Source organism: Mustela lutreola, chromosome 3 (assembly GCF_030435805.1).
Source record: "Mustela lutreola isolate mMusLut2 chromosome 3, mMusLut2.pri, whole genome shotgun sequence".
Classification (NCBI taxonomy): domain Eukaryota; kingdom Metazoa; phylum Chordata; class Mammalia; order Carnivora; family Mustelidae; genus Mustela; species Mustela lutreola.
Genome location: NC_081292.1, coordinates 149,375,852 through 149,389,684, shown reverse-complemented (window position 1 = coordinate 149,389,684; position 13,833 = coordinate 149,375,852). Strand labels below are relative to the sequence as shown.

Genomic DNA, 13,833 nt, shown 5'->3' with positions numbered 1-13,833 from the left:
AGCCAGACAAGTGATATTCTGACTCATTTTTTAAAATATTTGCCATCTTGAATTATTGATAATATTAATATTCAGATTAATGTGAATTGCTCTAATTATTTGAAAATCATTTGAGATTTGTGAAAATGTTTCAGTGTGTTCACTTTCTTGTAATTCTCCCACAATGGTAGGTTTTGTATGTACTAGATAAATACTTGGTGAGAAGGCAGTTCCAAGTCTCACTTGGCTTTTATGAAATACTTCCTAAAATGTGATCTTACGTAGTTTGCACAGGAATTTTTATTCACAGAAAATGATTGGGATCTTGGCTTGATATTTACATATAGTTTCATGTTTCCGAAGTAAGTAATTTTTTTAAGGAAATGAAGGTAGTAATGAATCATGCTGAAAATGTTTAACTCTGCTGAGCCTAGTGCATGCTGTCTCCACACACAAGAAGTCATGGTATGTTAGAGAACATAAAATTCTGAGTTTATCAACTACAGTACCAGTCTTGGCAGTTTAAAGTATTTTTTGACTTACTAGAAAAGTATGAGTACCAGAGTATGCTTTTAGTTTGTCTCTAGGTTAATAAGCACAGAGCTGGGGATAAAGAGAATAAAGATTTTAAACCCTTAATGTTTAATTGTTTAACTTTACAAAAATGAAAACAGAATTCCCAGTGATTAAAGCTTGCATAAGCAAATAAAAATAAAAGCCCAAAACAAAGATTCATCTTTTCTTATCATTTGAGTTGATTGACAGGAAGAGAAAGTCCTCCAATACTATTTTCATTCTAAGAAAGATGACTGGGGAGCTTGAGACAATGAAGGATAAAATTTAAGTAGTGTAACAGTCACAAAAATTGGACATTAGTTAATAAATTATGAACTAAAATATATTTCTATGAAGGAAACCTTAGCTGTTTGTCAGTATTCCCATGTTAATAACCTAAAATTACTGACGAATATGCTATTTTTCATTCTTTCTTGTTTTAAGGTAAGTATTGCTAATTCTGTGATTAAGTAGATGTTAAATGTGAAATCCAGAGAAAGTTTATTTATTTTTAAAGATTTTACTTATTTATTTGAAAGAGAGTGAGTGAGAGAGAACATGAGCAGGGGGAGAGGGAGAAGCAGACTCCCTGCTGAGCAGAGAGCCTGCCCACATGGGACCCTATCCCAGGACCCTGCACTCATGACCTGAGCCAAAGGCAGTTGCTTAACCAACTGAGCCACTTAGGCGCCCCAGAGAAAGTTTAAATAGAGGTACTAAAATTTACAGGTAAGTAACAAGGCCATAGTTACTAGTTTCACAAAATAAATGATGTGATTCCAGGGGAAAATGATAAAATGTTATACCCTGAGGCAATGAATTGCTGTAACTAGTTGAACTCAAATCTTTACTAATAAGGCCATTATTTTTAAATTTAATAATATCTTAATATATGGTTAAGCAGAATTTTGGATAAGCATAGTTTGTTGGGCTCTGCTGAAGGAGAGGATGGATCCTAATTGTTCCTACTATATATTACGAGAAATTGAAGCCAGCCTTTAGAAAAGAGAATTGGGTCATTAAATTTTACTATATATTCCCCTTCTCATTATCTTGACATTATACCAAATAGTAAATATTTCCTTTACCAAAAGGGAAGTCAATTTTCTTTTTTTTTCAATTTTTCTATTTTTGTATGTTTAATTAATTTAATTTAATTTTAGAGTATTTCATATAAACTAAGAATAAATTATGAAGAATCAAATGTTAAAGCCCTCAGTTAGTTTAAACTTTTGACTTAGTTTGAGTATCTTTCGAGGTGTAGTTAACGTGACATCCAGTCTTTTTAATTTTCAGAAACTTTAAAGCCTTAGGCTTCTCCAAAACTGCGTATATATTTATCTCACCTCAAACCATTATGTTTGACACAGGAGGAATGTCCAGTCAGGTGGGGCTTATAGTAGGAAAGTCCAGACTCTCTCTTTCTGTTATCATTAAGTTTTTTAATTGTTTTCTGTTTCAATTAAGTACGACAAAACAATATATGTGAAGTCGCTACTTTGGAATTGGAGGCAGAGAACTGAGCTGCCTGTTGGAAATAGAATTATTTTATTGCTTTGGCTGTGGAGTCCTTTCAATTCATTCTCACCATATAGGTTGTTATCTGGTTGTTGAAATTTATTATTTGCAGAAATTTTCAAGTATGTCTTTATATCAAACTTCCTAAATATAAACTCATAAACCAATAAGAGATTAGGGCACTAGTCTAGAAAGAGAAATGTGCAAGTTTTAATCATACTGTATCTTACCTAGTAGCTCTATACCAAAAAACAAAAGAGATTTGAGAGAATTATCCAAGAATTCCAAATATTCCTACCTGAAATATCTGTTTATAGTGTTCTGTCTTCTAGTTATTTTTGTCTATTCATTTTTTTAACTGGTGGGATGGGGTTGTGCTGTAAAATATCACATGTAGAATAGTAAGAAATGGTGTAAAACTTATTTATATTCTTTTCTAAATTTTTTTAATTAAAGGAGAAAATAGGGCACTTAAAACATTTTAGAATGCCTAAAATTTCCTTTTTATAGAACAGACTAACCAGGTGGACTCGGAGGTTGTTTGAGTGTTTGAACTAAATCCTCTATGTCTTTGACAAAGTTGTGTGATTCTTTGATACTTTCTGTAAGTTCCTAGAATTTATCATGTTGCACTCATGTATGCTTTAACTCAACATTATTTGACTATATTTAATGTAATTCCTTTCATAGTTTGTGATTTTGAATGATTGATTTCTTTTTTAGAGTTTTAATGTTGAAGCCATGCTTAAATGATTTTTTTCAAAGTGAAATTTACTAGTACAATATGGTAACCTTCACTGCTTACCGTTCTTACTTCTCACAGGGGTAAAATCAAGCTGGAGCCATCAAGAGTGCAGCTCTGGTGTTTTTTAACCAGCCAGAGGCTCGGGCCACCACTTTTACCCAGGTTACCCAAGCAAGTGGTACATATATAAATATAATCAGTTTCTAAATGAATTTTGACTGGCCTGCATGTTACTCAGCTACATTCCTTGCCCATCCATTGGCAGTAAAATAAAAATATGCACAGCTGCTCTTATGCTGAGTCATATAAAGCATGGTCAGGCAAGTCTGGCAACCCTAACTTTTTAAAACAATGATTCAGTTGCTAATCTTCTTACATAGATTTTTACTAGAAATTATATTCACTGAAAAATAAAAGTGCATGCCATTATGGATTATTTAATTTCCATTTAATGCTATAGAGATTTGAACATGCTAAGGGCTTAGAGGAGAAATGTAGGTGCTCTTTAAAAACTTGCAGAAAAGCTTTCTCTGCCCTGTTTTTTTGTTTTGTTTTGTTTTTCTTTTCCTTTTTTAATATAGCCCCAATGGGTGTACTTTGTTGGTAATTTTTGTTCAGTGTCATATTAAGTTTTTCTGAAGGGCAATATGCAAACCAAAACAATTCCTTATTCATGTGTAAACTGCCTAAAGGGTATTTTAATGTAGTAATAATGTAAATGAATTGGAATGTTTACATTTTGGCTGCTAGCAGCATGGGTATAATTTTTGTCTGCTTCATTACAGAGAAAATGGCATTGCTTTTTTCAGCAATTGACCAAAAGTATTTTACATTTAGAATATGGTTCCCTTGGAAATTCTGTTGATATTTACCCCTAAAACTCCTAAGACTGAAAGAAAAGGGGAAAAAAATGCCTTTTGTACACCAAAAAAATAAGATTTTGGTCTTTTAGGTAGTATGTTCATTCTGAAAATAGATCTGGAATCCACCTTCTTTTCTCAGTTGTTCCTCTGTCCTTTGTGGTTTTGTTTTTCCTCGTTTCATCCAGACCTGCTGGGAAATTTCTCCCAAAGAACGTTATGTAAATATATCGTGCCTTACAGACTCCTATATAGACAGAGAATCCTTGTGCGCTCCTTTAGTGTTTTTAAATGAAAGGACCTCCCTTGTCACGACCATGGCAATGAGGGTAACACAGTTTGGAGTCCATTTGCTGGACCTTTGCATTTCCTAATGTTGAAATCATAGTTTTGTACTCAAATATGTTAACCAAATTACTAAATGCAATTTAATTATTTTCTTAAGAAATGTTAATTAAAACAGGAGAAACTGAGTTTAGGGCATTCAAGAAATCCTTGAACTACTTTTAGAATAAGCCAAAAAATGTTCTAAAGTTAAAAGCTTATTTTAAAAATAGATATGGCTTATTATAAGCCCAGACTAATTATGACAAAAGGTCTAGAGACAGGCATATGAAGAATATATTCTTTGATATCTGAATATATGATTATTTGGGTATATGTTATGTTTGAGGAATCATCAGTATATCCAAAGGAGAGTTCCAGGATAAAACTAGTTAAAAAAAAAAAAAAAAAGGAAATGTTAATTAAATACTTTTCTCTTAGGTGCAGTTTCCTCTTCAGCCATTAAAAACTATAGAACAACCCTAATATAAGCATATTTGGCTCTCTGGAAAGGAGCAATGATTATGTCATTTTCATAGTATTCTTTTATACTTTGGGGCAAAATATTCAGTCTCTGGCACTCTAAGACTTTTGAATGATGATGCCTTGTATATTGGAAGAATGACATCAAATGAGACCTAAGATATATAATTATTCACAATGAAACACAGATATACATATACAGAGGGACTAGAGAGAATTTTTTTTTTCCTAGAATGTATTAATTCTTCAGAAAAGTGTGGGATTTGACTCCTTAAGATAATAGCTTTTTTCCCCCAGTATCTTGGAAAAAGGGAAGGTTCGTTTCCTTATTTTCTGAGTATCCCATATTCCAAGTTCTTATATACACAGGTATACCAAGAAAGTGATTATCAGATGTATTATCTACCAGTTTATTTAGGAGATTTAGTTGGAGTACATTTGTGAAACACAAACTGAGCCCAAACTGGTTTAAATTGACCTCATTTATTCTTAATTCTTACATTATTACAGTTTTCGATTTCCTTGAATATGTCTCTTATCCTCCCTCAGGAAACATTGTCTGTATATAAAAGTGTATACTAAATTCCAACACAAGTGGTAGAGGAGGGAAAAAGATGTGAGCGAATGTTTTTTTGAGAAGGATTCAATAAGAACCCATTATGCTTTTATCCTGGGAAATGTTTGGTCCTCAAGGGACAGTTTTCCAGTATCATAGTGATTAAGGAAGAAAAAGACTCTTAATATCCTTCATGGAGGAACAAAATGAACTAAACTTGTGTCTTTGGGGCACTATCTATCTGCTGAGGGGTAGACCAATGTGATATAAGGGCTACTTTTGCTGGACCAAGAAGGATACTTCAAATACAATGTATGGTTTGAAAATTGTGTAATGTATCCATTATAAAGACAGAAGTTGTTTCTGGGTAATGTAGTATAATGATAATGATACTTTTTGTCACATATTTGGTTTTGCTATCTTCCTTATCAAGACCATAACACCAACAATCCCTTTCTGGTATTAATGTGCCACTTTGCCCTTAGTTTATCCCAAAGCAAGTGAGATTATAACTTTCATTGTTCTAGTGTTAAGATTTTTCATGGAAAATAACCCAGAGCTCCTCAAATATAAATCTGAAATAGGATCCATGTGGAACAAAGGACTGCCATTCTTGTGGGTCAAACTCTTCAGATACGAACTATTTGATTTACTTTATATTTGAAGTTTTCATTCTTTAAACCCAATTCCCTTATTGAATCAGAGTAAAATATACCTCTTTTCTAAATTATATGCAATCTTTATAATATTATGTACAATCTTATAAATAATTATATTTCCTTAAAAATATATTACAATTTTTAATGAGAAACAAATGTGCCTATGAAAAAAATGGCAAGTTATGTTTTCTCTCATTTTTTCTGCTGCAATTGTTTTAAAAAATACTTTTACTTTCTGAAAGAAAGACTATAGTTTGGCATACTGATGTTTAATCATAATATATGAATAATAGGAAAAGTAAAAGAGATAGAATGTTTAAAAATACAAAATGAAATATGTGCCTTAATATTTATTTATTAGATCATTTAGCAAAATACAATTCTGTCTGGCTTAACTCCTTTAATAATCCCACAGATTTTCAATAGGTAGAGCCCTGTAGTATGAGATTTTCATTAAAACAAATGTTCAAGTAATATTTCCACCTGAAAGTAAATTATTGCCAATGCTATTCATAGCAAGTAGCAATTGGCTATTCCTGTTTGATCTTTTTACTATCCTGATATTAGAATATATCATATTTTATTAAAATTTAACTAGGCAAGAGCACTCTAACAGTATCATGTAGTTCATTTATTTCCTAATAAATAAGCATAAAAAATAAAAAGGGAACCTAAACATCTAACTTTTACCAAAGGGAAATATAAAACTTGCCAAATGTAGAACTTAAAAGTATAAAACTGATTCTATTTCTAGGCAATTTATATTTTGGTCTCTTACTCATGTGGCATTTTACAGTGGTTGTTGTCTAGTTTGCAGCATTGGCAAGCAACCTTTATTTGAAAATTTTTCAAGTACCTGTCTAAAAGTTCCGTATAATGATGTATATTTGACAGTTCTATTTGGTGAATTTGTACCATAGTTAGGATTTATTATAATTATGACCATATCTGAAGCTGGAGTTTTATAGTCTTAATTTGATTCCTTTGATTTTTATGGATTCTTGACACATTTTAACTTTTAGTCAACATATTTTATATGTGCCTCTTATGCGATTTTAAGAAAGTCACTTGTTTGATGTTATCAAGATTTTATAAATCAGTTTCTTGCCTACCTCTCAGTATTATTGTTCAAACTTTTTGTTCATTTAATATTCTGATGAATATTTAGTTCTATTCTACATTAATACATATAAGAATATGAATATAAATTGAACTAATACTAAGTTCATTGTTACAAAACATGGGAATCCATAATATCACGAGCACTATCTTGAACCTACAACATTTGACCACATATCACATCTACTAAGTATTTTATACTGATAGAGATTGGTTTTACTTGAATCAGGAGAAATTTTTCTAGGAAATTCTGGTAAAATAGAAGATCTAGAGTCCAGCTACTGACTCATTATAACTTATGACAGGATATTTAAAGCCACATTTCCTTCTCTAAATAGATACCAGATTGGTTGCTGTTCCATATCAGAGGGAAGATGGAGAAGGAGACTGCCTCTCCTTAAAAAGATTGCATTGGCCAATGGGACTGCAGATGTACCTATAAAGAGTGAAAAGAAAGAAAACACTGTCAGAATGATTCAGTATAAGTTTATGAACTCCAGAGTTCAACTGCAGTTTTCTTTGTAGACTCGTTTTAGGTCTGAATAATTGAGAGCTTGATGTTCAGGCAGCACTCCTTATTCTAAAAGTTATCTGACCATTATTTATGTAATTCAGAATCTTGAAGGATTTGTATTATTCTGCACCTAAGGATTTGTGTTATTCTGCACCCTTAAATGTAAAAGCATTCGATAGGAGGTGTCGGAAGTAGTTACTGGAAGAATAAAAGACTCCATGCACAGATCATTTATTCATTTATTCAACGAATGCCTATTAAACACAAACATTGGTGATAGGTACTAGGGACACAGAGATGGCAAAAGTAGTATCTTTGTTTCAGAAGATTAAGTCTTGTGCTATATGTCTTCTAAAGACCCAACAGTTTCATGTTGCTCTTATAAAAAAGTAGTAACCTGACCTTTAAATACACAAATACTTGGCTTCAGTAAAAAGACATTACTTCTATATTAGTATTAAGGAGCTGCACTAAATGAAAGGTGTGATAGTTAACATTACAGGGATCCTCTCGATCATTTAAAACCAAGATTCACTGGAATTTGTTATCTGATGACTTCTCCCAATCACTGTCAAGAGCTAACCTTCATTTTGTTATAGAGAAGTCTATTATTCATTCATTCATTTTTTAACAATATTTATTGAGTAACTGTGACCTACCCAGCACTAACGTTGGCTGGAAAACAGTCCTTCACGAATGCCAGCCTGAGCATATGGAGTACTCAGAATATGGATCCTCCTTTTTACCTTGGGTTCACCCCCAGGCTTTCCCTCAATCTGTATTTACAGTGCTATCCTTTTTTCTTAAAAGGAGCATTTTCCGTCTCTTTTTGTGGGCTGTTTGCAGTTAGGTTAGGTATGACAAAGCTTCAATTCTTCTGATTACCATGTTTCAACATCCTGCGAGTGAAAAAATCAGTATCATCAGCTCCCTAATATGTAACAATGTCATGTGAGTCAGATGGATTGGAATGAGAGGATAATTTGGTCATATCTTAGTCAATTACATGTATGTAAACACAGCTATATTATTAAAGAGTCTAACCAAAAGACAAAGGATAGAAAATTCAAAGTCTAAAAAATTAAAATATGTGAAATAAACTGTTCCACTTTGACATTTCATCTTAAAACAAAATATATTCAAATTATAAGGACAGAGATATCATGATTATCTACCTAGTATTGTAAATACGCCTGGTGAGTAGGAGAAGAGTTCAACAAACTTCAAGCATTTTATAATATATAATCCTTGATTTAACTGTTTCAGCCAAATTAAAGAAAATGCCCTGAAACTGGCTCTATGAAGAGAGGCATATCTAATATTTATGCTTCTATCACTATGTTGTTAAATTAAACAAGACAAAAGCATTTCAATTTCATCTTTATCATGTATAAATAGTTTCACTTCATCAGCATCACTATGCCAAGAAAATATTTTAAATAAGGAAAATGATTTTCATCAAAGAAAGGAACCATCTTTCCAGAGCAGATCTATATAACCCTTAGCTCAAATTGAGTAAAGCGTTTCTAGTACCAGCTATAATATCCACTTTGTAGTAGTTCAACATACTTCAGTGTGCATTTTATCATGTGCTTACCTCATCCCCTTTATAAAGTAGCTCTTATCGGCTCAGCCATTTCCTAATGTTATGCACTAACGGTAATAACATTGTAACAGGTCCGAGAATGCTGTGGCCCAAACTACTCTGATTCCATGTGGCACTCATACCTGGCCCTGTGTCATTCCTGCAGCATTTTAAGACCAGGCTAATAAAGACTGGTATCCCTTCATTTAGCCTGTCCCTTTAACACCCTGACCTGGCTAAAGTTTGTTGTATGTCACGGTCTAAAACAACTTCTTTTTCTTTTGATGGTTTTGATGTAGCCTAAAGGAAACCAAAACAACTGCCAAAGAGTCACTTCTCCCTGTACTAACAGGACAGGTAAGAGTGCCAGAGTAACAAGTAGTTTCCAAATGCACAGTGAAACACAGGAGTGCATTGGCCAAAGAGAATGCAAAATACCAGCTCTTGCTATAAAGCTAACAATGTGCTGCTCTTTTCTGAATTAGAAAACTATAGAATACATTTAATAACAACTAGTGGTCTATGTTTTCATGTCAATGAAAAGTGGATAAATTTAGATTGTTGCTGTTTATTTGCATTGGATCAATCTTTTCTGCATTTGACATGAAAATACACTTGTGCAGCTTTTGTTGGTTGGGTCACAATTTTAGAATAAAACAAACTGTACCATTCGCAAGCTAATTTACAAAAGCAAGATCACAGATGACTATATGACTCTGGCAGCTTACATGAGCTCTCTTTAGGATTTTATTCCAGAATCTCTATACATGGGCTTAATCAAAAATTATTTAAGTTGTTAGTACCATATTTTTAAAGAAAAAAAAATGCTGTGGCACTGCATCTAATCTTGTGACCCCCCACCTCTACTAAAGCGGACTGGCATTATGTTTAAGATACTCTTGAATTACAGATCAAGGAAATGCATACAGAAGACTTGAGGGCACGCCTTTTGAATTTTTATATTATAGATTAAAGAAAATATTTTAAAAGCTTTTCTGTGGAATTGATTTTCAGAAGCTAAATGCAACTAGTTCATCTGAAGGTAGCACAGTTGATATAGGAGCTCCTGCTGAGGGAGAGCAACCTGAGGTAGAACCCGAAGAATCCCTTGAACCTGAAGCCTGTTTCACGGAAGGTAAGTGGGAACAAGACATATGAGCTCACCGGACCCCTCTTACCTGTCTCTTTCCCCACCATCTAATCATATCTCTCTGTTTAGTGACTATTCGTTTATTTGTTTGGTTTTTATTTTTTCTGTATTCAAACAAAGATAATTTTTTGAAAGATAAGATTTATGTAATCAGACATTCCTATTTTTGTGTGTACTGTTTAACTAAGAAACGCCTCTCACTATACTGGTGTTTTGGTGGCCTTCTAGAATATCAAATCAGAGAGAAGGCCAAATCAAACATATCTCTTCAGCTTTAAAAAAAATAAAAAGAAAGAAAGAAAGAAAAAAATTAAGGTCAAAGAGGTAATTTATTGTTTACCGTTTTGTCAGTTTACAATGAGGAGTAAATGATAAGTGTACATTTAAAAACTGTCCATGAGTAATGGTTACCTGTATCTATCTGTCAAGATTGATTTTTTTTACTAGTTTTGAATCATAATAGATAATAGATAATGAAATGCCAAAATATACTGAGTTTTATAATACGGAGCACCATGCCATTGGGCCAATGATACCAAGAAGATTTTCTGAAGAAAGCTAAAATTATGTAATTTGAGGTATGGATCAGTTATCTCTTGAACAATAATGCTATATGTCCAACAATCCAGAACTTCTTAGCATGTAGCAAAACAAAAACAAAAACAAAAACAAAACAAAACAAAACAAAAAAACCCGAAAACCTTGTATTTGTGCTCACAAGTCCAAGGCCAGCTAGATGGTTTTGCTGATCTTGGAAAGGCCTCTTCCAAGCCTGAGGTTTTGGATGGACTGTTGGATTGACTCAGCTGCAGTCCGCTTTCATCTCATCCTCCGCACAGTGGTTGGGCATATTCTTGGGGTAAAGACACAGGAGCAAGAGAGGAAGCCTAACAGCCAAGTGTCTGCTTCTGCCAGGTTTTCTCCTGATCTTTTCACCAAAGCAAAGTCACCCCGCCAGTCCGGACTGTGTGGGAATGCACCACTAATGATCAAAGAGGCAGGAAAATTTAGTACAATATCACAAGATATGAAATTCTTTTAATTTCTTATATAAATCCCTGTTGTAGGTACAGGAACATTTCTCTAAAACCCTGGATATCACCTCTCATTTAACTCATTTAAAAAAATTTTTTTAAAGATTTTATTCATTTATTTGAGAAGGAGAGAGAGAAAGAGAGCACAGAGGGAGAAGCAGATTCCCAGCTGAGCAGAGAGCCCGACGTGAGGCTCGATCCAAGGACTCTGAGATCATGACCTGAGCCATAGGCAGATACTTAACTGACTGAGCCCCCACATGCCCCAACTCATTCTTTTAGTTAACCGCTACTTAATAGTGCTTATTATGTCTTGGTCTCAAATCAATACCATATAGCAATTGCTTAAACAAAAGTTTATTTTAAAAATAGTTACTGTCTGAGTGGCATAGTCAGTTAAGTATCTGACTCTTAATTTTGGCTTAGGTCACGATCTCAGGGTTGTGAGATCAAGCTCTGTAACTCAGCGGGGAGTCTGCTTGGGATTCTGTTCCGAACTCTGTCTGCTCCTGCCCCTCTCTCTAACATGAATAAATAAATCCTAGAAAAAATAATTACTGCCTCAAATTGCTACTAGTAATACAATTTTATTACAACTAATTCTGAAAGTATTTCATTTGGGTTATCCAAGTTTACATTAAGAGCACTAAAGCTCTTTTAATTTAAACTTTAAGCAAATTTTGGAATATTTAATTACACAGATGGTAGAAATCACAATTGATGTCAATAGATTTAAGGTTGTTACAGAAGATTATGTTACATATATTTATTGATCATTTTAATGCATTGGTGAAAATAAATACTTAAATATTAATTATCAATTTTTAAATAATTTCAGAGGAAGAACTATTTATTCAGCATAAGTTATGAGGGAAGTCACTCTTGGCTATTTACTTCAAAAAGTCTGTGTATATTCCAGTGCAGTTACTTGATTATTAAAAAAATGACTTTCGAAAACATTCAAGTGATATATCACAAAAATGATTTCTGTGGTATTAGTTTTTACTCTTTATCAGACAATTAGCTTATTTTTAGGGTCACAATATGTTCATATATACCACAATAATAAGGAAATAATAAGTAATTATGGTACAATAATAATTATGGTACTATCAACGTTTGTCTTTTGTAAAGTTTAAGAAAACACTTAAGTATGAAATATTTTAGAATATATTCTATATAGAATATAGAATAACTTAACATTATAGAAGATAATAATGAATAATACATAGATGCCCACCAATCAGATTCAACAATTTGAATACTCTTGTCATCTTCACTTCAGACTTTTTATTTATAAATAAAACAGATACACATTAGGCCCATTTTGTTCCCCTTCCTTATCTTACTTTCTCCCTTTCCTCTCAGAAATAAACCAGTGTCTCAAATTTGGCATTTGTCATTCCCACTAAAATTGGTCTTTTTCTGCTAAACTGTTTTTTCATCTTTTAACCTCTCTAGGGAAAAACCAAACAACTCCTAAATTTAGTTACATTTAATTTAATACAATGAATATTTTCAGGGCATGTAAATCTTGATCTTTGGGGAAACAAAAATATGAAAAATAACTTGCCTCAAAGAAACAACAAATATAATGCTATTTATTTCTTAGTTGAGAAGCTAAGAACATTTTATAGCACATCATCAAATTTTCATGAAACAAAGGATATGATCTGGCTGACTGACATTATAAAGTAGTATCTGATAAATATCTATGCAGTAAAATACTATGCTCTTTTCAAGATGAGATTTCCATTTTTCTATTCATTGAACAAGGGCCCTCTTCATGGTTAAAGCCTTAACTCGTGGCTCATCTCCCACACCCCAGAATCCCCCTATTCTGTGGGTCAGCTCAATGGTATCTTCTGATTTCTTTTTTTTTTTTTAAGATTTTATTTATTTATTTATTTGACAGAGAGAAATCACAAGTAGATGGAGAGGCAGGCAGAGAGAAAGAGAGGGAAGCAGGCTCCCTGCTGAGCAGAGAGCCCGATGCGGGACTCGATCCCAGGACCCTGAGATCATGACCTGAGCCGAAGGCAGCGTCTTAACCCACTGAGCCACCCAGGCGCCCTGATTTCTAACCACTGTTACCACTGTTACCCTTGTTTGAATGTCATGCACTCTTAACTCCTTTTTCATCTTCTTTCTTCTTTGCATCCAATGCCTTTTATAGGCAGAGATCATTCTAAATCAGTATTCTTATCAGGTAGATCTTCACAATTCCCAAATAAATCCTTTAGTGTTTTACTCATTGGGCAGTATATAAAATCTAAATTCTCCAGCTGACTCACTCAGTTCCTTTTTTCAGATTGGCTCCAAGTATTTTTTCTAGTGTCAACTCCTAGTTCTTTCATGCAACTTCTAGATCTATCATTAAGTTTGATTGATGTTATTGTTTCTCCATTCTTTTATAGCTCCTGTACTAGACCTGTTCTTACATATCCCTCAAAGTCTAAGCTGAAATTCATTTCCTCTATAAAGCTCAATATCAGAAATTAGTCTATACCAATCAACTCTCACAATATCTTATTTAATTTGTGATTTTTTTGTGATATCTATAACTATAGAATTTGTGAGCGAAAGTCCCCTACCTAAAATGCACACTTTAAAAAAAAAAGAATTTTATTTATTTATTTGAGAAAACCAGAGCATGGGTGGGGGTGGTAGTGGTAAGGGGCAGAAGGAGAGGGACAAGCAGACTCTCTCCTGAGCCGGGAGCTGACACAGGGCTCGAACCCAGAACCCTAGA

At 33.3% G+C, this 13,833-nt stretch overlaps 1 protein-coding gene across 6 annotated transcripts in view; it reads left to right on the top strand.

The window, feature by feature from the left end:
• The window catches only part of LOC131827147 (sodium channel protein type 2 subunit alpha), a 137,762-nt gene that overhangs the window by 98,838 nt on the left and 25,091 nt on the right, over window positions 1–13,833 (top strand). For all 6 annotated transcript variants that reach the window (XM_059167139.1, XM_059167140.1, XM_059167142.1 and 3 more), the window contains one exon: window positions 9,912–10,032. In XM_059167139.1, the coding sequence (XP_059023122.1) occupies window positions 9,912–10,032 (121 nt within the window). The remainder of the gene's footprint in view (window positions 1–9,911; window positions 10,033–13,833) is intronic.